Source organism: Salvelinus fontinalis, chromosome 38 (genome assembly GCF_029448725.1).
Source record: "Salvelinus fontinalis isolate EN_2023a chromosome 38, ASM2944872v1, whole genome shotgun sequence".
Taxonomy (NCBI): domain Eukaryota; kingdom Metazoa; phylum Chordata; class Actinopteri; order Salmoniformes; family Salmonidae; genus Salvelinus; species Salvelinus fontinalis.
In genome coordinates, this window is record NC_074702.1 from 23315180 (window position 1) to 23339701 (window position 24522).

At 46.3% G+C, this 24522-nt stretch overlaps 1 protein-coding gene across 3 annotated transcripts in view; it reads right to left on the bottom strand.

Moving 5' to 3' along the window:
* Nucleotides 1-12482: 12482 nt before the first annotated feature.
* Nucleotides 12483-24522, bottom strand: part of LOC129837830 (myotubularin-related protein 11-like) — a 31624-nt gene continuing 19584 nt past the window's right edge. For all 3 annotated transcript variants that reach the window (XM_055904292.1, XM_055904290.1, XM_055904291.1), the window contains exons 6-17: nucleotides 24013-24097; nucleotides 22065-22212; nucleotides 21750-21837; nucleotides 20886-20974; nucleotides 20400-20524; nucleotides 18720-18798; nucleotides 18164-18234; nucleotides 16692-16864; nucleotides 16349-16519; nucleotides 15816-16034; nucleotides 15167-15493; nucleotides 12483-14824 (exon numbers count right to left, since the gene is read on the bottom strand). In XM_055904292.1, coding sequence (XP_055760267.1) covers nucleotides 14402-14824; nucleotides 15167-15493; nucleotides 15816-16034; nucleotides 16349-16519; nucleotides 16692-16864; nucleotides 18164-18234; nucleotides 18720-18798; nucleotides 20400-20524; nucleotides 20886-20974; nucleotides 21750-21837; nucleotides 22065-22212; nucleotides 24013-24097 — 1998 coding nt within the window. In that variant the 3' untranslated portion in view covers nucleotides 12483-14401. The remainder of the gene's footprint in view (nucleotides 14825-15166; nucleotides 15494-15815; nucleotides 16035-16348; nucleotides 16520-16691; nucleotides 16865-18163; nucleotides 18235-18719; nucleotides 18799-20399; nucleotides 20525-20885; nucleotides 20975-21749; nucleotides 21838-22064; nucleotides 22213-24012; nucleotides 24098-24522) is intronic.

Here is a 24522-nt window from a genome sequence, read left to right on the forward strand (position 1 = left end):
CACCCATGACTGCGTGGCCATGCACGACTCCAACACCATCATTAAGTTTGCAGACACAACGGTGTTAGGCCTGATCACCGACAACGATGAGACAGCCTATAGGGAGAAGGTAAGAGATGTTACATTACGGTTGTCCATCGTATCCGATGATGACTTCTAAGTTAACAGTGAATTCTTTGGTGACTGTATAATCCAATCCGAGATCCACAAACTTTATTGCAGGTGGGGCATATGCAGTCTGTTGGCGGGGCATGGTTGTATGTCTCCTGAGCTATTTTTGCAGTTTTGTTGTGCTCCCCTCCTCCCAACTATGTACACCGCTATGGCAGAGCTGCCGCCAGGTGCAACGGTCAGCAGCAGCATCCTCCAGGTCTGTGGGTTTGATGCTACTTCAGCAACGTTTTCTGCATATCGCCGGACAAGATGTAGCTGGCCATACAGGATCTTCCGCGTCAAGCGCTTCTGAGACATTCTAATGACATACTCAAGCCAGCGCAGTTGGTGTTGTGTGACCATAGCATCCATACTCTTGCAGTTGGTCTTAGCAAATATTTCTGTATGGGGGGCACGGTCGCACGAGGTGATTCCCAGGATGCGCTTCGGGCATCTTATGCGACCCATGCTTCACAGCTGTGAAGTGTGGTGATACAGACTGCTTGATAGACGGCAACTTTGGTGTGGATGTGGAGATCTCTGTTTTGGAAGACCCTGCGTCTGAGTTTCCCGAAGGCAGTTGATGCTTGCTTGATCCTATATCTAATTTAGAGGTTGATGCTGCAGTCCTCCAAGAGGATGCTGCCCAGGTATTTGAAGAATGGGACTATTGCCAGAGATTTGTGTTCAATGGTGAAGACAAGCATGGTGGGTGGAGTGCTGGATCTCTATTGGTAGACCACCTCTGTCTTAGTGGTGTTGATAGACAGTCTCATCCTGCTATAGACCCTCACAACCACTACAAGGACGGACTGAATGTCTTCCAGAGTGTGGCCATGAGCACAGTCATCAGCATACTGCAGCTCAAGAACCCGTGCAGTCAAAACCTTGGTGGTTGCTTGGAGCCTCCTGATGTTGAATAGGTTTCCATCCAGCCTGAAGTCCACTGCAAACCCGCTGCTGTCCTCAAGCTTATTATGGATAGGCTGGGTGACACATAGGAGGAAGATGTTAGAGTACAGGTGCCAGCACACGGCCCTGCCTCCCAGCGATGATTACTCCAAAGGGCACTGACTCCTGCCCTTCTATGGCCACCCAAGCCATCATCCCATCATGGAACTGGCAAAGGATGTTAACAAATTTGTCTGGACAGCCAAATATGAATAGAACGCCCCATAGTAGTTCAGTGTCGAAACCCTTGGATAGGTCGAAAAAGGCCATGAAAAGGTCCTGATGTTGTTCACAGCACTTCTTCTGGAGATGCCGTGCGGTGAATATCATGTCGACTGTACTCCTGTTCTTTCTGAAGCTGCATTGAACTGCTGCCAGAGTCACCTCTGTTGTTTACCAGCCTGTGTAGCATCCCCTTGGCCAGGACCTTGCTGGCAACAACCAGAAGGGATATTCCCCAGCTGTTTCCGCAGATGGACTTGTCACCAATGTTCTTATAGATGGTGCAATGTTTGCATCCCACCACTGTTTGGGGACGATCTCCCGGTCCCAAACCTCAGTGATGTACTGGTGGAGTGTTCTGGTGCAGAAGTAACCTCCCTTAAGTAGCTCTGCCAGGATGCTATCAGCACCAAGAGCCGTGTTGTTCTTGAGGGAACGGGTAGCTGATAACACCTCTTGGAAGGTTGGCGAATGGTTGAGGTCTTGAATGGGTGGACGGATTGGCAGTTCTTCCAGGATGGAGTGGTCAGTAGGAGAGCGCTGATCGAGTAGTGCTTCAAAGTGGTCAGCCCACCTCATCAGGATCTGGTTTTGGTCCTTCAAGAGATTCAGACCATCAGCTGTTTTCAGTGGGGTGATGGAGCGACTTCTAGGGCCATAGATAAAAATTGTGCATGTCGTTTTTGTCAGCATAAATTTTAATTTCCTCTGCCTTATTCATCCACCATTCATTCTGCAGTGCACACAATGTTTGCACTTCCTTGCGCGATGCATTTGAACCTTTATTTAACTAGGCAAGTCAGTTAATAACAAATTCTTATTCACAATGACAAACCCTCCCCTAACCCGGGCCATGCTGGGCCAATTCTGCGCCGACTTATGGGACTCCCGATCCCAGCCGGTTGTGATACAGCCCGGATCGAACCAGGGTCTGTAGTGACGCCTCTAGCATGCCATTGATGGTGGAGGGTAGCAGATGTGTGGCTGTTGAGAGTAGCCCTGTGTGCTTTGTGCATATTGTCTAGTATGGTTGTGATGGTATCAGAGTTCTCATCGAACCAGTCCTGATGTTTCCTTCCTCTGTAGCCAGTGAAGTGGGCCACTTCCTGATAGAGCACTGAGCAAATAGATGCCCACTTCTGGTCCATGGGGTCCTCTGCGCTCAGAAGAGGCTAAATCTCCCTCAGCCTTTTAGCGAGAGGGCGACGGAACTCGTCCCTTACTGCAGCTTTCTCAAGCTGGGTACAGTGCAGAGGCTTCTTACTGGACTTCTGCAGGCATTGGGGGATTTATTCTCACCTGGAGTTTATCCAGTATCATACAGTGATCTGTCCAGCATACAGCACCCCTCATGGTATGTGTCAGCAGGACGTCATTACTGTCAGAACGTCTCACTATGGCGTAGTCGATCAGGTGCTAGTGTTTGGAACGTGGGCACATCCATTATGTTTTATATTTGTTCTTCTGCTGGAACAAGGTGTTCGTGAAAAATGAGATCGTGCTCGGCACATAAATAGCAGTCTCATGCCGTTCTCATTGACCTGGCCAACACCATACCTACCCAGTACTCCACTCCATCCTGTTGTTCTGCCCCACCCTAGCATTGAAGTCACCCAGCAGAAAGATCTTGTCATTCCTGGGGATGCGGTGAAAGGCCTCATGTAGCGATTGGTAGAAGCAGTCCGTTGCCTCATTTTCAGATGGTAAAGTTGGTGCGTATGCACTGAGAGGAGTAGCATAACACATCTTGGCTAGGGGGATATGGAGAGACATGAGTCTTTCACTTATGCCGACAGGTGTTTCGGTGAGGCTGGGTAAAAGGCTGTTCTTAATTGCCAGTCCCACACCATGCTGATGTTGTCCACCCAGAGGGTAACCTTTCCAAAAGAAGGTGTAGCCTTCTACCTCCTCTTTCAGGGAACCTTCATCCAGGAACCTGGTCTCACTCAGGGCAGCAATGTTAATGTTGTAGCGCCTAAGTTCTGCAGCAATCAAAGCGCTTCTCCGATGGGTCTATCACCATTATCAATAGTGTCCAAAAGAGTTCTGATGTTCCATGTCGCCAGTTTCAGGGGAATTATTATCGTTAGCATTTTTCGACCGCTGAGTGGAACTCCAATAGGTGCGGTAGCCTAACCAGGATGGAGTGAGTGGGCAATTTTCTGGCCACCTTTTCTAGACCTCTCCTCAGCTGGGGTGAGCAGTGTGGCTCAGTGCTGCTCAGTCACACAAGGGTCTGCCAAGAGTAGCCTCCACTCAAGTCCCAACTGCTGGCGACCATAATAGTCCTGTGCCGCTGGCGTGCAGTGGTCTGATTTTAAGGGTGCATTCACTCCTGCCCCCATCATCACCAGACACCCCAACACCACCAGACTTTAGTCCGCTTTCCGGTCGATGGCTTCACTGAGGACAGAAGTGGATACCTGCGCAAGGGAAGTTACTTAAAGTGCCACTGAGGGTGCACAATCCCCAACAGAACTACTTCACTGTAGGACGGTGAATTCCTGTGGCCAGGATGACCGGTATCTTCCACAGCTGCAGGAGGCTGCCGGATACCCAGATTGTCGGCGTCCGCCTGCCGCCAGCACGCTGCTTTTCGCTCAGGGTGTGCTCCCCTTGCCTTTGTCGTACCAGACAAACCCACAAGGCAGCAGGGCAGTGGTTGATGGCTGCCAGGATGTGTTCACAAGGAGGTGGGCCTGTACAGATGCATCACTGGGGCACACTGCTGCTCTGAGATCCCCTGCCGGTTAGCCTGGAGTTTCAAGACAACCAGTTAACTGGGAGGAGGTCAGAGACCTGGCAGTGTGGTGCCGGGACAACAACCTCTCCCTTAATGTCAGCAAGACAAAGTAGCTAATCGTAGACTACAGGAAAAGGAGGGCAAAGCACGCCCCCATTCACATCGACAGGGTTGGGTGGAGCGGATTGAGTGCTTCATGTTCCTTGGTGTCTACAGCACTAAGATGCCTATATATTACCTTAACTAACCCGTACCCCTGCAGATTGACTCGATACCGGTACACCTTGTGTATATATCCTAATTATTGTTATTTTGTTACTATTTTTCTTTTAGTTTATTTAACATAACTCATTGTTGGATAAGGGTTCGTAAGTAAGCATTTCACGGTAATGTCTACACCTGTTGTATAATTTGGTTGCCAGAGGATCAGTTCACTAGCAGGGGTGTCCTTCTGCCTGTAGACATGGCCGACACAGACAGACACAGCAAAAGCAAGACTGCTTCCCCAATCAAAAGCCCTGGATTAACACAGAGGTATGGGCTAAAATAAAAGACAGAGCCACCGCACACAGAGCTATCGCAGTCAACCCAGAGGCGATGACTAAGGACACAAACGTGTACAAGAAGTCCCACTACGACCTCTGCAGAGTCATCAAACAGGCAAAAGGACAATATAGGAACAAGGTGGAATCCTAATACACCGGCTCTGCCGCTCAATGCATGTGGCAGGGTCTACAGTCCATTACAAAGGTAGACCTAGCCGTGATCTATCCAATGGTGCCTCTCTACCAGACGGGTGTTCTCAGAGCATGCGCAGACCAGCTGGCAGGCATCTTCATGTTCAACCTCTCCAGTCTGTAATCCCCACGTCTCAAACTGAACAACATCATTCCTGTTTCCAAGAACTCGGAGGTTAACTTCCACAATGACTAATGCTCTGTAGCACTAACATCTGTAATCATGAAGTGCTTTGAAAGGCTGGTCATGGCACACATCACCTCCATCATCCCAGACACCCTAGACCCACTCCAATTTGCATACCGCCCAGACAGATCTACAGACAATGCAATCTCAATTGCACTTGTAGGTGAAAATTCATGACCGTGCTTGATTTTCCAGTATCCAGACTGACCACCTTGAAGTATTGAGACAGAAAACATAGCGCTAATAAATAAGACATGTGTAAGCGGAACATAGGCTGAGCTCAGTTAAATGGAAAGAGCTGGATAAACAGAGTTAAACATTGGACTGCAGTAAAAACACAATTTAGGCAGAATCCATAAGAATGTACAGACTGGGTCAACATGAAGTTAATCACCAGACATGTAAAACAGAACGTAAGCAGAAAATGTAACAAGGAACCCATGGTTGTACTAATCAAGGATCATTAGAAAAGCACTTATACTGGGAACATATATATGCAATAAATGTATTATTTTTTTGTGTTACAACTAGGGCCCCGCCACCATTATAATCTAAACCGATGTGGGCATTAACAAGCAAGAATTGAGACTGGAAGATAATGGTGGCGCAAGGCCAAGGGGAGTTATTCATCTACATAAAGGGGAGTGACTCTGTGTGTGTCATGTTTTGTCTTTGATCATCATGTCTTGTCCCTGTGCTTCCCTCTGCTGGTCTTATTTGGTTCTTTCCCTCTTTCTATCCCTCTCTCTCCCCCTCCCTCTCTCCCTCTCTCGCTCTCTCTCTCTATCGTTCCATTCCTGCTCCCAGCTGTTTCTCATTCTCCTAACTACCTCATTTACTCTTTCACACCTGTCCCCTATTTTGCCCTCTGATTAGAGTCCCTATTTCTCCCTCTGTTTTCCGCTTCTGTCCTTGTCGGATTCTTGTTTGATGTTTGCTGTTCCGTGTCCTTGTTCCGCCCTGTCGTGTTTTTGCCTTCTTCAGATGCTGCGTGTGAGCAGGTGTCTATGTCAGCTACGGCCTGTGCCTTCCTGAAGCGACCTGCAGTCTGTGGTCGCATCTCCAGTCGTTCCTCTCTACTGACGAGAGGATTGAGAATCATTGTTTAAGACTGGAATAAAGACTCTGTTTCTATTACGTCGCTTTTGGGTCCTCATTCATCAGCATAACAGAAGAATCCGACCAAGAATGGACCCAGCGACTACGGATTCTCGCAACACTGCCGTCGAGATCCAGGGAGCAATGCTCGGCAGACACGAGCAGGAATTGTCTGCTGCTCGTCATGCCGTTGAGACCCTGGCCGCTCATGTCTCCGATCTCTCAGGACAGTTTCAGAGTCTTCGTCTCGTGCCACCAGCTACTTCCTGGCCTTCCGAGTCTCCGGAACCTAGGGTTAATAACCCACCATGTTACTCTGGGCAGCCCACTGAGTGTCGCTCCTTTCTCACCCAGTGTGATATTGTGTTCTCTCTCCAGCCCAACACATACTCAGGAGAGAGAGCTCGGATCGCTTACGTCATATCACTCCTTACTGGTCGGGCTCGGGAGTGGGGCACAGCTATCTGGGAGGCAAGGGCTGAGTGTTCTAACGTTTATCAGAACTTTAAGGAGGAGATGATACGGGTTTTTGATCGTTCAGTTTTTGGGAAGGAGGCTTCCAGGGTCCTGGCTTCCCTATGTCAAGGTGATCGATCCATAACGGATTACTCTATAGAGTTTCGCACTCTTGCTGCATCCAGTGACTGGAACGAGCCGGCGTTGCTCGCTCGTTTTCTGGAGGGACTCCACGCTGAGGTTAAGGATGAGATTCTCTCCCGGGAGGTTCCTTCCAGCGTGGACTCTGATTGCACTCGCCATCCGCATAGAACGACGGGTAGATCTTCGTCACCGAGCTCGTGGAAGAGAGCTCGCGTTAACGGTGTTTCCCCTCTCCGCATCTCAACCATCTCCTCCCATCGGCTCAGAGACTGAGCCCATGCAGCTGGGAGGTATTCGCGTCTCGACTAAGGAGAGGGAACGGAGAATCACCAACCGCCTTTGCCTCTATTGCGGTTCTGCTGGACATTTTGTCATGTCATGTCCAGTTAAGGACCAGGGCTCATCAGTAAGCGGAGGGCTGCTGGTGAGCGCTACTACTCAGGTCTCTCCATCAAGATCCTGTACTACCTTGTCGGTCCATCTACGCTGGACCGGTTCGGCTGCTTCCTGCAGTGCCTTGATAGACTCTGGGGCTGAGGGTTGTTTTATGGACGAAGCATGGGCTCGGAAACATGACATTCCTCTCAGACAGTTAGGGAAGGCCACGCCCATGTTCGCCTTAGATGGTAGTCCTCTCCCCAGTATCAGATGTGAGACACTACCTTTAACCCTCACAGTATCTGGTAACCACAGTGAGACCATTTCCTTTTTGATTTTTCGTTCACCTTTTACACCTGTCGTTTTGGGTCATCCCTGGCTAGTATGTCATAATCCTTCTATTAATTGGTCTAGTAATTCTATCCTATCCTGGAACGTTTCTTGTCATGTGAAGTGTTTAATGTCTGCTATCCCTCCTGTTTCTTCTGTCCCCTCTACTCAGGAGGAACCTGGTGATTTGACAGGAGTGCCGGAGGAATATCATGATCTACGTACGGTCTTCAGTCGGTCCAGAGCCAGCTCTCTTCCTCCTCACCGGTCGTATGATTGTTGTATTGATCTCCTTCCGGGGACCACTCCTCCTCGGGGTAGACTATTCTCTCTGTCGGCTCCCGAACGTAAGGCTCTCGAGGATTATCTGTCTGTTCCTCTCGACGCCGGTACCGTGGTGCCTTCTTCCTCTCCCGCCGGAGCGGGGTTTTTCTTTGTTAAGAAGAAGGACGGTACTCTGCGCCCCTGCGTGGATTATCGAGGGCTGAATGACATAACGGTTAAGAATCGTTATCCGCTTCCCCTTATGTCGTCAGCCTTCGTGATTCTGCAGGGAGCCAGGTTCTTTACTAAGTTGGACCTTCGTAACGCTTACCATCTCGTACGCATCAGAGAGGGGGACGAGTGGAAAACGGCGTTTAACACTCCGTTAGGGCATTTTGAATACCGGGTTCTGCCGTTCGGTCTCGCTAATGCTCCAGCTGTTTTTCAGGCATTAGTTAATGATGTACTGAGAGACATGCTGAACATCTTTGTTTTCGTTTACCTTGACGATATCCTGATTTTTTTCACCGTCACTCGAGATTCATGTTCAGCACGTTTGACGTGTACTCCAGCGCCTTTTAGAGAATTGTCTCTACGTGAAGGCTGAGAAGTGCGCCTTTCATGTCTCCTCTGTCACATTTCTCGGTTCTGTTATTTCCGCTGAGGGCATTCAGATGGATCCCGCTAAGGTCCAGGCTGTCAGCGATTGGCCCGTTCCTAAGTCACGTGTCGAGTTACAGCGCTTTCTCGGTTTCGCTAATTTCTATCGGCGTTTCATTCGTAATTTCGGTCAAGTAGCTGCCCCTCTCACAGCTCTGACTTCTGTCAAGACTTGCTTTAAGTGGTCCGGTTCCGCCCAGGGAGCTTTTGATCTCCTCAAGAAGCGTTTTACATCCGCCCCTATCCTTGTTACTCCTGACGTCACTAAACAATTCATTGTCGAGGTTGACGCTTCAGAGGTGGGCGTGGGAGCCATTCTGTCCCAGCGCTTCCAGTCTGACGACAAGGTCCATCCTTGCGCTTACTTTTCTCATCGCCTGTCGCCATCGGAACGCAACTATGATGTGGGTAACCGCGAACTGCTCGCCATCCGCTTAGCCATAGGCGAATGGCGACAGTGGTTGGAGGGGGCGACCGTTCCTTTTGTCGTTTGGACTGACCATAAGAACCTTGAGTACATCCGTTCTGCCAAACGACTTAATGCACGTCAAGCTCGTTGGGCGTTGTTTTTCGCTCGTTTCGAGTTCGTGATTTCCTATCGCCCGGGAAATAAGAACACCAAGCCTGATGCCTTATCCCGTCTCTTTAGTTCTCCTGTGGTTTCTACCGACCCCGAGGGGATTCTCCCTGAAGGGCGTGTTGTCGGGTTGACTGTCTGGGGAATTGAGAGACAGGTAAAGCAAGCACTCACTCACACTGCGTCGCCGCGCGCTTGTCCTAGTAACCTTCTGTTCGTTCCTGTCTCTACTCGTCTGGCTGTTCTTCAGTGGGCTCATTCTGCCAAGTTAGCTGGCCACCCCGGCGTTCGGGGTACGCTTGCTTCTATTCGCCAGCGGTTTTGGTGGCCTACTCAGGAGCGGGACACGCGCCGTTTCGTGGCAGCTTGTTCGGACTGCGCGCAGACTAAGTCAGGTAACTCTCCTCCTGCCGGTCGTCTCAGACCGCTTCCCATTCCTTCTCGACCATGGTCTCACATCGCCTTAGACTTTATTACCGGTCTGCCTTCGTCTGCGGGGAAGACTGTGATTCTTACGGTTATCGATAGGTTCTCTAAGGCGGCACATTTCATTCCCCTCGCTAAGCTTCCTTCCGCTAAGGAGACGGCACAAATCATCATTGAGAATGTGTTCAGAATTCATGGCCTCCCGTTAGACGCCGTTTCAGACAGAGGCCCACAATTCACGTCACAGTTTTGGAGGGAGTTCTGTCGATTGATTGGTGCTTCCGTCAGTCTCTCCTCCGGGTTTCATCCCCAGTCTAACGGTCAAGCAGAAAGGGCCAATCAGTCGATTGGTCGCATATTACGCAGCCTTTCGTTTCGAAACCCTGCGTCTTGGGCAGAACAGCTCCCCTGGGCTGAGTACGCTCACAACTCGCTTCCTTCGTCTGCTACCGGGCTATCTCCGTTTCAGAGTAGTCTTGGTTACCAGCCTCCTCTGTTCTCGTCCCAGCTCGCCGAGTCCAGCGTTCCCTCCGCTCAGGCTTTTGTCCAACGTTGTGAGCGCACCTGGAGGAGGGTCAGGTCTGCACTTTGCCGTTACAGGGCGCAGACTGTGAGAGCCGCCAATAAACGTAGGATTAAGAGTCCTAGGTATTGTCGCGGTCAGAGAGTGTGGCTTTCTACTCGTAATCTTCCCCTTACGACAGCTTCTCGCAAGTTGACTCCGCGGTTCATTGGTCCGTTCCGTGTCTCTCAGGTCGTCAATCCTGTCGCTGTGCGACTGCTTCTTCCGCGACATCTTCGTCGCGTCCACCCTGTCTTCCATGTCTCTTGTGTCAAGCCTTTTCTTCGCGCCCCCGTTCGTCTTCCCTCCCCCCCCCCGTCCTTGTCGAGGGCGCACCTATTTACAAGGTACGGAAGATCATGGACATGCGTTCTCGGGGACGTGGTCACCAGTACTTAGTGGATTGGGAGGGTTACGGTCCTGAGGAGAGGAGTTGGGTTCCATCTCGGGACGTGCTGGACCGTTCGTTGATTGATGATTTCCTTCGTTGCCGCCAGGGTTCCTCCTCGAGTGCGCCAGGAGGCGCTCGGTGAGTGGGGGGGTACTGTCATGTTTTGTCTTTGATCATCATGTCTTGTCCCTGTGCTTCCCTCTGCTGGTCTTATTTGGTTCTTTCCCTCTTTCTATCCCTCTCTCTCCCCCTCCCTCTCTCGCTCTCTCGCTCTCTCTCTCTATCGTTCCGTTCCTGCTCCCAGCTGTTTCTCATTCTCCTAACTACCTCATTTACTCTTTCACACCTGTCCCCTATTTTGCCCTCTGATTAGAGTCCCTATTTCTCCCTCTGTTTTCCGCTTCTGTCCTTGTCGGATTCTTGTTTGATGTTTGCTGTTCCGTGTCCTTGTTCCGCCCTGTCGTGTTTTTGCCTTCTTCAGATGCTGCGTGTGAGCAGGTGTCTATGTCAGCTACGGCCTGTGCCTTCCTGAAGCGACCTGCAGTCTGTGGTCGCGTCTCCAGTCGTTCCTCTCTACTGACGAGAGGATTGAGAATCATTGTTTGTTTAAGACTGGAATAAAGACTCTGTTTCTATTACGTCGCTTTTGGGTCCTCATTCATCAGCATAACAGTGTGTTATGAAAAGAAGGACAACTATAAAGCCTGAGCTCTGTGGCAAGAAAGGCAGTTGTTCCATGGAATTGCTCGGCTCTGTTACTTTGTAATAAAGTCTAATTGAATTTACAAGTTCCGGGATCTGAAATATTTGATTCAATATTTCCACAACACACTCCACACTGCCCTCTCCCGCCTGGACAAGAGGAATACTTGTGAGAATGCTGTTCATAGACTACAGCTCAGCGTTCAACACCATAGTGCCCTCCAAGCTCGGGATCCTGGGAATGAACACCTCACTCTTCAACTGGATCCTGGACTTCCTGACGGGCTGACCCCAGGTGGTGCGAATAGGCAAAAATACCTCTGCCATGCTGACCCGCCCACGTGTGTGCTTAGCCCCCTTCCTGTACTCCTGTTTACCCACGACTGTGTGGCCACGCACAACCAACTCCAAGTTTGCTGACGACACGAAGATGGTAGGCCTGATCACCAATGGCGATGAGACAACCTACAGGGAGGTCAGAGAACTGGCAGTGTGGTGCCAGGACAACAACCTCTCCCTCAAAGTCAGCAAGACCAAGGAGCTGATTGTGGACTACAGGAAACGGGGGTGCACACACCCATCCACATCAACGTGGCCACAGTGGAGAGGGTCAAGAGCTTAAATTTCCTCTGTATCCACATCACTGAGGACTTAACATGGTCAGCAATGCCTTTTCTCCCTCAGGAGGCTGAAATGATTTGGCACGGCCCCTCAAACTTTTACAGCTGCACCATTTGAGAGCATCCGGACTGTATCACCGTCTGGTGTGGCAATTGCACTGCCCGCGACCGGAAGGCCCTACAGAGGGTGGTGCGGACAGCCCAGCGCATCACTGGGGGCGAGCTCCCATCCATCCAGGACACACAAGCCAGGCGGAATCTGAGAAAGGCCCGAAAAATTGCCAAAGTCTCCAGCCACCCAAGACATGGACTGTTCTCCATGCTCCCGTCTGACAGACGGTACAGGTGCATCAAGACTCAGACAGCTTCTATCCCCTGGCCATAAGGCTTAATGGCTAACTAACTGCTCTCCCTCTCCCACAGACTATCCACACTGACTCTATGCCCACTCACAGGTCTCTACTCTACCCACTGACACAACCTATGCTAAAATGAGTATTGATTTGATTTATTACTCCATTCCGCTGCTGTTCATTGACTATTGATTGCTATTACCATTAGTATTTATCTATTTATCCTGCAACTGGTCACTATTACTCCTGTTTACATGTATATCCTACTACCAGTCACTTTTCATGTTTAAACCTACCTCAACCACTCCAGTACCCCTGCACATTGAATAAGGTAAATACTTGCATTCTTGTGTTTTTCAGCTCTCGTCATAGTTCGATGTTTTTCTTCTTACTTGTATTTTTTTATTCCATTATCTACTCTATATTACTTTCATTGCGTTGTTGGAAAGAGCTCTCAAGGTAAGAATTTAACTGTACTGTTGTATCCTGTGCACATGGCGAATAAACTTTGAAACTTGAAAGCAACGATTTTATGAACTTGTAATAGTTTATTAATCAGGATCCTAACATGCTGATACAAAAAATATGTACATCTGGCAAATCATTGTGTCATTCGTACCAAAACATTTAAATATATAATGGTGTATAGACATAGGAAGTGGGGTTGCATGCTGAAAGGGACTTTTCATTTTCTCTTTGTATAGTCAATGCCATTAGGGAATGTGATGACCTTGTTTTTTCCATGGAAGACGAGACCAAAAGTACTGGCATCAAATCCAAAAACTCAAACAACCTGATATTCAGTAACTGATATCAGTGTGCTGTGATATTCAACAATGAATATTTACAGCCATTGAATAATTCAAAATGCTCTCGTACTGAGGCACAGGAATGACTGTAGGTAATACAGACCAATGTAAGTCACATACATTACCACCTTCAGCCTTTATATTTCATAAACATAATGAGACATATCAGTGAGAAATACATAGTATGCCAGCCAGAAACCTTTTCATCCTATGTTACACAATACAAGTACTTCTCTGCATGGAAATGCTAGTTTTGTATAAACATACAGTATATGGAAATCATGCCAATGTATTTGCTGCTTAATATCCACATCATGCAAACAACAACGATCTGTCTGGACTGAGTGGCCCAGTCCCAACACCTCAACTGGGCTTTGAATGAAATGACGCATTTAGAAGTCCTTGACCTGAATGCTAGCTGAATACGAAACTAGCAGTCAGGACAAGTAATGAAGAAATACACTATTAAAAAAAAAGTTGCTTACCTTAAAGCTACATCTAGAAGTACCAAAAAAAAGTAAATTATAAATATGAACCATCAGAAAGTATAGTTTGCACAATGACAACATAAGGGGGAAAAACTCATCTTGGTCACGATCACTTAAAAATGTATTGTTACAATTTCTGAAATTCATACGCAACCAAAGTTGGTCAATAATACCTAGAACTCTCAATAGAGATGCACAGACCATAAGAATAATAGCACTTTTACCTCAATCATGCACACTTACAGCAATATTAACTGACCATGGCCATATTCTGAACAACAGGTTTATGATACAGAGTCATACAACTCAGCGTATGCCTCTCATTGTTCACTACTAGCATGCATGCAAGTATAAAGATATGGGAACAGCACCAAAATAGCTCCAGTGGCCTAAATTCCAGGTCAAATTTGCTGGACAAAATGCCTGGAGTTAAAACTGCATGTTTTTTGTGATGCCAATGTCTCTCCCTAGTGTTTACTTGGTGAACAGCTCTATATATTTTTCCTCTCAAGGCTGAGTTGGTTTTGGAATTGGAGGTTATAGTCACTCAAAAGGACTAAGAGACCGAGTCAGGACAACAGTCCTATTATAGCCGTCTGGTCAAGAATGAAGGTTGTCACTCCGTTGAAATCATGATTCTAAAGACAGCTGATGTCTTATTTGATTCCATATTTCAGCCAACAGCTCATTATTTGTGCCCTTATGTCATTAGCTCATCAATCATCATCAGCCCTTATTCATTTTGGGTATTAGCTTGCTGCTTTTAGAAACACCAATACGTTCTCAGGGAATGCAGACCAGAACCTTCAGTTTGGGTGTCATATTCAGTAAAACAGACAATTTGTTACAAGTTAAACAATCTTTCAGAAACATTTCAAATACTATTTGTGCTTTGCACTGCTCAATGCATTATTACTGCAGTTTAGACTCTCATCCCTGCTCAGTACATGACTCTCCTCGTCTTTTTATTGCCTCAAAGCCACTCATACAGGCCTTGACAGGAAAATCACATCTGGTTCCACCCAGAGATCAGGTGTCAGGGAAGGAAATAGAGTCTTGGAGGGTGTGTATAGGTGATCTCATTCTAGAGTTCAGAGCCAGGGGGAACAGTTTGTACCATTTGTGCTAACTGACAGGGGACACCCAGAGCTCAGGAACCCAGTGAAGGACCGTTGCTCTTGGGCAGCTTGGCATTATTATTGAGCACGGGTAAGTAACGCTGGTCTGGACGGGACTCTGAAGAGGATGGGTGGCCAAATAGGAATGTGTGCTTGCTGCTGTCTCTGTGGCCAGGTCTAGAACGAGCTGGAGGAACCCTGGATTGGAGGTTCGAGATAGGGGGCGTGGTTCTGGAGGCAACCGGCCCAGGGGGTCTGGAGGCTGGGAAGAGGAAGGTGCTATTGTTGGTGTTCTGGTTGAGGTTGGAGTCTGTCCGACGGGTCTCCTGTGTCTTTGCTGGGACTGTGTTCGTGGGGCTGGAGGCCAGCGTCAGCTTGTCTCTGAGCTGCTGGACCTCCCAGGCTAGCTGTTCCACTGGGTGCTGGGTGGACAGGGAGATGGGGTGGGAGAAAGCCTGAGGACACAACATGGCCAGGGTTTCTGTTAGTTTATAACACCATCATGACTACAGCCATCCATGAGCAACTAATTGTAGTTTCTGATGTGACCAGCAAAAATTAGAAGCTTGTCCAGTACAACGTTTCACTATTCAGTTTAATAAAAATATGAATTTCAACTTCTTACTACATTTTTTATGCAATACCTCTAGTTGAAATCTTTTTTCAGTTACCGAGTTCAAAGTTCATTTTGATCACCCACCCCACATACCAGTAGAGTAGGCTATTATAAACATCCCCATGGCAACAGTGTTTTAGGCTCTGTATAGTAGTGAGAATGATAATCCTTCCCTATATACCTGAGCATGAAGAGCCCCGCGGAGGTAGCAGTCCCTCCACACACCTACACAGGGCCCCAGGAGCAGGGGCAGCAGAGGCTCGTATGAGTCCAGGGGCCCCTGGAGACCGGATGTGGTGGTGGTGTGGCCCTGAGGGAGCTCTGTGAGGGCCCAGGCCTTCAGAAGCTTCTCCAGGCCCGGCAGGTTCTCTGAGGAGGACCCCCCTCTCCGGTGGCTCTTCCGGTAGACGCCTGAGCCCCCTCCGCTGCGCCAGGGCAGGAGGTTAGCAGAGCAGGAGAAGGAGCCCCTGGAGAGCAGGAACACAGAGCCTGGTGCGCTGTCACTCAGCTAAGAGAGGGATGGAGAGAAGAGAGATTAATATGTTTGAATATCCCTTTTGTGCCTCAAGCATATTGCAATACTGAGACCTACCACACGGAGGTGCAGTGGGCCTGTGTTCATCCCTCATCATGGTCGTTAATATTTAGTAAGTGTATTTATGTGTGTGTGAGCGGGGTGGCTTTTGTAAGACAGGAGCTCATTGAAATAGCATTTGAATTACTAAGTACCCTAACATGAATGATCAAATGCACGATTTCCATTTATATAGTGCTTTTCACACTCCTTGCGCCTGACTGTATCCCCCATAATATAATCCTCTCACTCCTACCCTGTGTGCCTCGGGGTTGGTGTTGAGGTTGCCATTGAGTAGGGGCTGTGGCAGGGTGAGCGGCGGCACTGGTTGGGTGAAATGTTCCCGTCTCTGGCTGCTGTACTGCAGAGCCCAGTCCCACACAGGGGGCAGAGGGGGGTCTGAGGGGTCCGGGAAGGAGCCCCTGGGTACCAGGTCTCTCCAGCCGTTCACTGGAGTGTAACTCTGGGATAGGTTCTGGGAGAGAGAGGAAGGGATGGAGGAAGAAGAGGTGAGAGAACAGTGATTCGTCTGATTCAATCTGAGCTCATTCAAAAGTTATCGTTGAAGACAATATGAGCTGATGCATGTGTGGGATTAAAAATGACGTGGACTCGCCTCGCAAATCAACCGCTTTAATCTAAGATGGTTTACAGAATTTACGACTGTCAAACTTTGATACAGGTATTTCCAACAATTTCCATGTTAGCCTACAGTAGCATACCTACAGTGCATCTTATCTAGAACTACAGCTTCAGCATTAGCAGTGGTGTTGCTGAACATTGGCCTACCTGTGAACGTTTGCACCTCTCCCTGTGGCAGTTGGCCAGGAAGCTGCTGAAGAGGGGCAGGTGGAAGCTGTCATGGAGGGCCAGCAGGAAGTCCGCTGTCAGCTGGAAGCGGCACGGGTACTGGACCCACAGCTGCCACACACAGTCCAGGAAGAGCAGGAACACTGGCGCCTAGTGGGGAGAAAAACACAGGGTTATTAAGAAAGATGGGCTAAAGATCCCCAAAGACATATGACTGGCATTAAACACTGTGTCCTAATGCAAATAGTTTCCTTTCCTTGGCTTTTCCCCCCATGACCACTGACAGGTGAGTTTACTGATAGGTGGCAGCTTATCCTCTCACCTCTTCCTTATCGCTGTCCCTGTGGTAGTTGATGCGGCTGAGGAAGCGGTGTCCAGCCATCACCCACTCCTTCTGCACCAGACCCTGGAAGCCCACCCTGGTCCTGCAGTGGGGGTCACACATCACCTGGACTAGACTGGACACCACACAGGTCATGTCCCGGTCCTCCGCCTCTGCACACAACAGGAGGAAATAGACCATCAATAATCAATTGTAATTGAATACAGTAACAGTATGCATATTCAAGGCTCAGAGGATAAGAGACGTGTCCTTGAGTTTATCATCTACCCCAAACACACACAAAATAAAAGATTTGAGAAGGGTAATGCCTTGTATTAAAAGAACAACACAACATGACAATCCAAATGCCACAGTCTCACATCAGCCCTTTCATTCTGACAAAAAGTGCCCCCCTCTGTGGACTTGAATAGAACTTCTCCCGAATCCCCACATCTGGTTGGCAGGTTTTTCTAACCACAGGCAGTAGGGAGTGTTGGCTGGGCCTGTCTGAAAATGCCATTGGGTCATTTCTCCAGTCATTTACTTGTGTTTAGGACACAGTCAGCTCTGTGGTTTTAGGGGGGTGATATACAACCCTCTTCTCCAAAAAGCCCACTTGAAACTGGCCAGGCAACACAACTCATACGGGGGAAGGGAAAATCACAGAGCAGTAGCAGCCATTGTTCATGTGACACAGATTTCTGTTGACATTTCAGTCTGTGGTAGCTACCTTAGGCATCAACAGACTAGGACTGACTCTCACAGACCAATTATGTGTCAGTACATGGGGTCATGTAATAATAATGTATGAACATAGTTGTATTTAGTTAAGAACGTCTGTAGCTTTGCCATAAGACTGTTCTCCCCATAATAGACCGTAATATTACACTTATCTCTCCAAGGCCGTGGTCTCCAGCCTGGGTGCCAGACTATTTATGTTCAACATCGCTAGTTCGCTACATCCTTGCCTTGTGTGGCAAGACAACCACAAGCTGGCTAAAACAGAAACAGACAGACTGGCACCCATTTTGAACTTCCAACACTTCCACAACTAAGTGAGCCAGTCATCATGACAATATAGTACACTATCATAACACAATCTCATCAGACACAATAGACTACCACCTGCTGTATTAGCTGTGGTGTAAAGTACTTAAGTAAAAATACTTTTAAGTACTACTTCAGTAGTTTTTGGGGGTACATTTAAAACCAAATACTTTTCAACAAGTAGTATTTTACTGGGTGACTTTTACTTTTGTCATTTCCTTTAAAGGTGTCTTTACTTTTACTCAACTTGGAAAATTGGGTACTTTTTCCACCACTGTGTATTGGTGTCCAAGTAGAGTAGTGCTTCTCCAGTAGGAGTCTCCTTCAGGGTAAGCCCTAACGCCGCTTTAATGAGGGACGCAGCGTGAATAATAAATGAACGGATTGAATATTCGGTGCTGCTTGGCCCTCGTCATGTGACTCACCTTGCAGCACCACGGTCAGGTGACCTCCGCGGAGCAGGCAGGCCACCTCAGCAGCTTTCCTCAGACAGCACCTGGGGAGGGAGCAGAGCAGCATGCTAATCAGGCTAATGCTATGCTACTATCACAGTTCTAGCTCGTTTCAGCACATAGACGCTTCAACATCCATGTGTGTAAGCCTGTAAAAATGCTATGCACTAGGTCTTGGTCTACTGTGTAGATATAGCAGGCTCACACACGTGTTGAATATATGAGAGCTACATTCAACATCCATGTGTGTAGGCCTATTATAGCCTCATGCTAAAGGTATGTTCTGTAACAGTATGTTAGAGCATTCCAAATCTGCTTACATCTAATGTAACACAGTAAAGCCACATATTCAGACAGGGATAGGCTAATGTGCTATAATGGTACATTCATACTACATCAACATTGCGCTACAGGCTATTCACTATCATTGCTAGGTAGACATAAACAAATCGACCAAATCAATGTAGGCCCAGCACATTTATTACAGAGGATTTATTGCTTTGATGAGAAGCCAATCAGGACCTCTCACCTGGTGTAGTCCAGCCAATGGGTGCTCTCCAGCGTAGACAGCCATTTGTCATCTGGCACAGACACAGATGTGGAAATGTCTGTGGACCAACACAGAAGACAAAGAAACCTTGTTCATGTTTTTGTCGAAGGAGCCTTATTGTACATAAATTAGAGTGGGGATTTGACAAGTTTTAAGATATACTATTGCACCTGAAATCTTTAAATAAGATCCATAGCTCTACATATCAAATGAGTTTGGTTGTAAATAAATATCTTCTGAAACATATTGTTTTAGTCTTAAAAAAAGATTTCACAATTGTTAAGGTAGTTGAAGTATGACGTGATGAGTGAGGCCCATAGATTTGTGTGGTTGTTGTCGATCCAAATCCCTCGGCCTTGTGTAGAGGTATCACACAATAAACCAATGTGAGCATTGTGTTGGCAATGTGTGAGCCATGGGAGTCAGTGACCTGTGGTGTGCCCAGCCCTGTCCCTGTGAACTCCACATCAGCACAACAGAGAGGGTGTTGTCTAGGAAACTAGTTGTCTCCTAGTCTAGGAAACAGTCTCTCAAAGATTTTCTGACATCTCACAGCATTAGAGGAAGAAGCGTCAGGAAGAACACGCTACCATCACATGGTGCTCACATATCGTAAAATATAAGTAGTGTACGCCAGGGATGGAAAAAGTACCCAATTTTCATACTTGTGAAGTAAAGATACCTTCAAAGAAAATGGCTCCAGTAAAAGTGAAAGTCCCCCAGTAAAATACTATTTGAGTAAAAGTCTAAAAGCATTTGGTTTGAAATGTACTTAAGGTATCAAAGGTAAAATTATACATTATACATTAAACATTTCTTATATTAAGCAAACCAGACAACATAATTACATTTTTTATTTACGGATAGCTAGGGATTTGCGTTTAGTGAGTCTGCCAGATCAGAGGCAGCAGAGATGACCAGGGATGTTCTCTTGATAAGTGCGAGAATTAGACAATTTTCCTGTCCTCTTAAGCATTCAAAATGTAATGAGTACTTTTGGATGTCAGGGAAAATGTAAGGAGTAAAAAGTACATTCTGTTATTTAGGAATGTAGTGAAGTAAAAGTAAAAGTTGTCAAAAATATAAATAGTAACTACTTAAGTAGTCCTTTAAAGTATTTTTACTTAAGTACTTTACACCACTGGTGTACACTTATACATTGATTTATTGGGGATTTTGTCTTGAATCCAAATCCGTAATTTCAGGAGGTAAATTGGTGTCTGGGGTCTTGTCATCTGGATGTGATCTCTACTAGCCTACCATCTCTGTCTCAGTAGCATTGTAATGGGAAGCACATGGTAATAAATTAACACCACTTTATGTCCTCTATAAAATCTGCATGCCCACTGTCCCTCAGGGCGAGTGCTCCTCCATAGATGCAGCGTAAAATCTGTGCTAAAACAAATGAATTTGTCAACAAATAAAAAAGACGGCACGGGAGAGGCAAGGGGAGGGCTTGCCAATGAAACTGGCAACCCCACTCAAATGTCACTGGTTACAGGCTATCATGTGAAACGGAAACAGAATATACTCCTATGTTTAAATGCACTGTAGCAACATTTTGACCAACATCTTATCCAATGTGGGTCTTTGTCAGATACATTAAAACACGGACTAATACACTTGACTTTCCAAAAGGTGCAGAAGGTTTGTACTGACCTCCCAGACACAGAGCCCGTAGGCGGGTGTGTGCCAGCTGTATGTCTGTGGGTGAAGGCATCTCGTCTCCCAGCTCCACCACCACACATAGAGACTGGCCCCCAAACAGGATCAACTCCAGGTTCCTACAGTAACACCCCACAGGACAGACAGACAGGGAGCCCTTAGCATTATTCTCTGTGATTAGACATGTCACATTCCATTACTTTGTAACCATAGCCCAGGGCTAGTAAACGGTCTTTGCCCCAGGCTAAGCGCTGTCTCAGACATGCACAAGTAATAGCATTTCACAAAAGCCTGCTAACCTGTCCCATCTCAAGAATGGCCGGGTAACATGTACATGAATACAGGTTAGTTTTGACTTAAACATTCTGCTGTGAAGCAATAGCCTTTGCCATAAAAGCAATCAACAACAGTATGACTATGTTTACCTCTCTCTATCTTCCTCTGTCTCTCTCTCACACACACACAAACACGTACACACACCTGATGTCATCCTTCTCATGGTAGATGTTGTTCTGGAAGCTGGCCATCCGTAGCAGATCACTGCCCCGAGGATGTCGCCAACACCAGCGCTGGACGACAACAGTCACACAGATTTAGACACAACGTGGTCTCAATAGTAATGGTGTTTGGATATGTTCTGAAATCCCTGGATGAGTTCTTAGTGACCAGGGCATGAGATTTTAACTGAGTTTTCTGACCTGACTGATATTGAGGGGTCATATGATGAATGGTAAAGTTCTACTTACAGGAATGACTGATATTGATGAGTGGTAAAGTTCTACTTACAGGAATGACTGATATTGGTGAGTGGTAAAGTTCTACTTACAGGAATGACTGATATTGGTGAGTGGTAAAGTTCTACTTACAGGAATGACTGATATTGGTGAGTGGTAAAGTTCTACTTACAGGAATGACTGATATTGGTGAGTGGTAAAGTTCTACTTACAGGAATGACTGATATTGGTGAGTGGTAAAGTTCTACTTACAGGAATGACTGATATTGGTGAGTGGTAAGTTCTACTTACAGGAATGACTGATATTGGTGAGTGGTAAAGTTCTACTTACAGGAATGACTGATATTGGTGAGTGGTAAAGTTCTACTTACAGGAATGACTGATATTGGTGAGTGGTAAAGTTCTACTTACAGGAATGACTGATATTGGTGAGTGGTAAAGTTCTACTTACAGGAATGACTGATATTGGTGAGTGGTAAAGTTCTACTTACAGGAATGACTGATATTGGTGAGTGGTAAGTTCTACTTACAGGAATGACTGATATTGGTGAGTGGTAAAGTTCTACTTACAGGAATGACTGATATTGGTGAGTGGTAAAGTTCTACTTACAGGAATGCGTCCCTCGTTGAAGTGGGCAAAGGTCTTCTTCAGCTCAGTGTCTAGAACTTTCTGAGGGACCACGTTGAACTTGGGCAGACTGACATGAAATAGGATAAAATTACGTTAACCATTGCAAGTTTAATGGGCATTTGGGTTAGGACACTGACTTTACACCAGGTGCACAGTGTGCGCAGGCTTCTGTTCCAACCCAACACTAACAGGACCAGAGTGGGCAACTATATAATATATTTTATATTTTCCACTAATAAAGTTCCAAACAGGTTAACCACCAGGAAAGTTTCAGATGGTGTGTGTATAGGCTACCTGGTGGACATCTCAAAGCGGTCATTGACAGAGCTGACCCTCCAGCCACAGGCCCCGGTCCTCTCCAGCTCCTGCTCCCATTCCGAAGAACTATCAAACCAGTTCATGTGGGAGTCACGCCTACGGTTGCTCAAGAACTGCTTCATCTCTGGGTGGAAGAGAGAGGGGGTGGTGGAGAGATTTAGCTTTCCTTGAGAAAAGCCACACTGAAACATTGGTTATGCTGATTTGATGTTTATCACCATTAATTTAAAAAATTATATCACACTTAAAGCTGCATTATGTAACTTTTTAGACAACCTGACCAAATTCACATGGAAATGTATGTTATAGATCTGTCATTCTCATTAAAAGCAAGTCTAACAAACGGTATATCTGTTTTATGTATGCTATTTCTATGGTGTCCGATCTTAAGTTAGTTTTTGTGTCTTTTACTTTCGGTTTTGTACACCAGCTTCAAACAGTTGAAAATACTATATTTTTGCTTATGGAAAACATATTTCACAGCGGTTTACATGGTACAATATTTTCTACACTATACTTGCTTGTTTTGTCAGTACTGGCAGCTTCATTAAATACTACCCGCAAAACACCAGTCTCAACGTTAACAGTGAAGAGGCGACTCAGGGATGCTTGCCTTCTAGGCAGAGTTCCTCTGTCCAGTGTCTGTGTTCTTTTGTTCTTTTGTTCATCTTAATCTTTTCTTTTTATTGGCTAGTCTGAGATATGGCTTTTTCTTTGCAACTCGGCCCTAGAAGGCCAGCATCCCGGAGTCTCCTCTTCACTGTTGACGTTGAGACTGGTGATCTGCGGGTACTATTTAATGGAGCTGCCAGTTGAGGACTTGTGAGGCGTCTGTTTCTCAAACTAGACACTCTAATGTACTTGTCCTCTTTCTCACTTGTGCACCGGGGTCTCCCACTCTATTATGGTTAGAGCCAGTTTGCGCTGTTCTGTGAAGGGAGTAGTACACAGCGTTGTACGAGATCTTCAGTTTCTTGGCAATTTCTCGCATGGAATAGCCTTCATTTCTCAGAACAAGAATAGACTGACGAGTTTCAGAAGAAAGTTCTTTGTTTCTGGCCATTTTGAGCCTGTAATCGAACCCACAAATGCTGATACTCCAGATACTCAACTAGTCTAAAGAAGGACAGTTTTATTGCTTCTTTAATAGTTTTCAGCTGTGCTAACATAATTGCAAAAGGGTTTTCTAATGATCAATTAGCCTTTTAAAGTGATGAACTTGGATTAGCTAACATAACGTGCCATTGGAACACAGGAGTGATGGTTGCTGATAATGGGCCTCTGTACATCTATGGTAGATATTCCATTAAAAAATCTGCCGTTTCCAGGTACAATAGTCATTTACAACATGAACAATGTCTACACTGTATTTCTAATCAATTTGATGTTATTTTAAATGGACAAAAAATGTGCTTTTCTTTCAAAAACAAGGACATTTCTAAGTGACCCCTAACTTTTGAACGGTAGTGTATATATATATATTTAAAAATATATATATTTTATGACATAAAGGTCCAACCTTTATACCATTTAATACCAAAAAAATACAGTAATACAGTTTCTAACTTGTCTGTCTAACAAACCCCTCTAATGCTTTCAATATGTGAAGAGCTTCAGTGCACTGTATTAAAAACAGTATGTTCTTTATTTTGGGGGGTCTTTGAGAGCCAAAGAGAATACCTGTAAGCTTGAGATCTTATCAAGGGCCTGCATGCAATAGCAATGATTTCCAGCCTCATAACCCTTAAGACAAAAACAGATGTGTGTGTGTGTATTTGTTTGTGTGTGGATGTATGAATGACTCATAATGAAACGATTCCAAGTATCCGTATGACCTTTAAAATACTTTAGTTCTTTGTACTCAGAATGTACTCTCGTCAATGTGACTTTTTTAATAAAGTATTCCAGCATGCGTGTGACTCACCAACACTCCCCAGAGCTGCATTCTGGAAAGAGAGGACAGTCCCTGGCTTCAGAGGCTGGTAGGTCTTGGCAATGGTGTACGTTATCTGAGGAGGAGGAACAAGACTCAGTCTGCTGACCAGCATGACAAAGTGCATCAGCTTTGAACATGGAGGGAGACCCTGTATGCATGATCACAATGACCTACAAAACACATCCATTTCTCTACTCACAAGGTACATGCTGCATAATAGCCATTTGAAACTCAAATCACAACCGTCTGAAGTCAACCTTCGAATAAGGAGACGCTGGGCATGCTATATGGTAATTATTATATAGGTTCTAAATATGCTTTGAATGTAATTTTGTAATTAATCACAAGGACTCAGTATACTAAAATAAACACACACTTGCTGACAGAATACAGTGAATTTGGAAAGTATTCAGACCCCTTGACTTTTCCACATTTTGTTAGGTTACAGGTTTATTCTAAAATTGATTAAATGAAATGTTTTCCTCATCAATCTACACA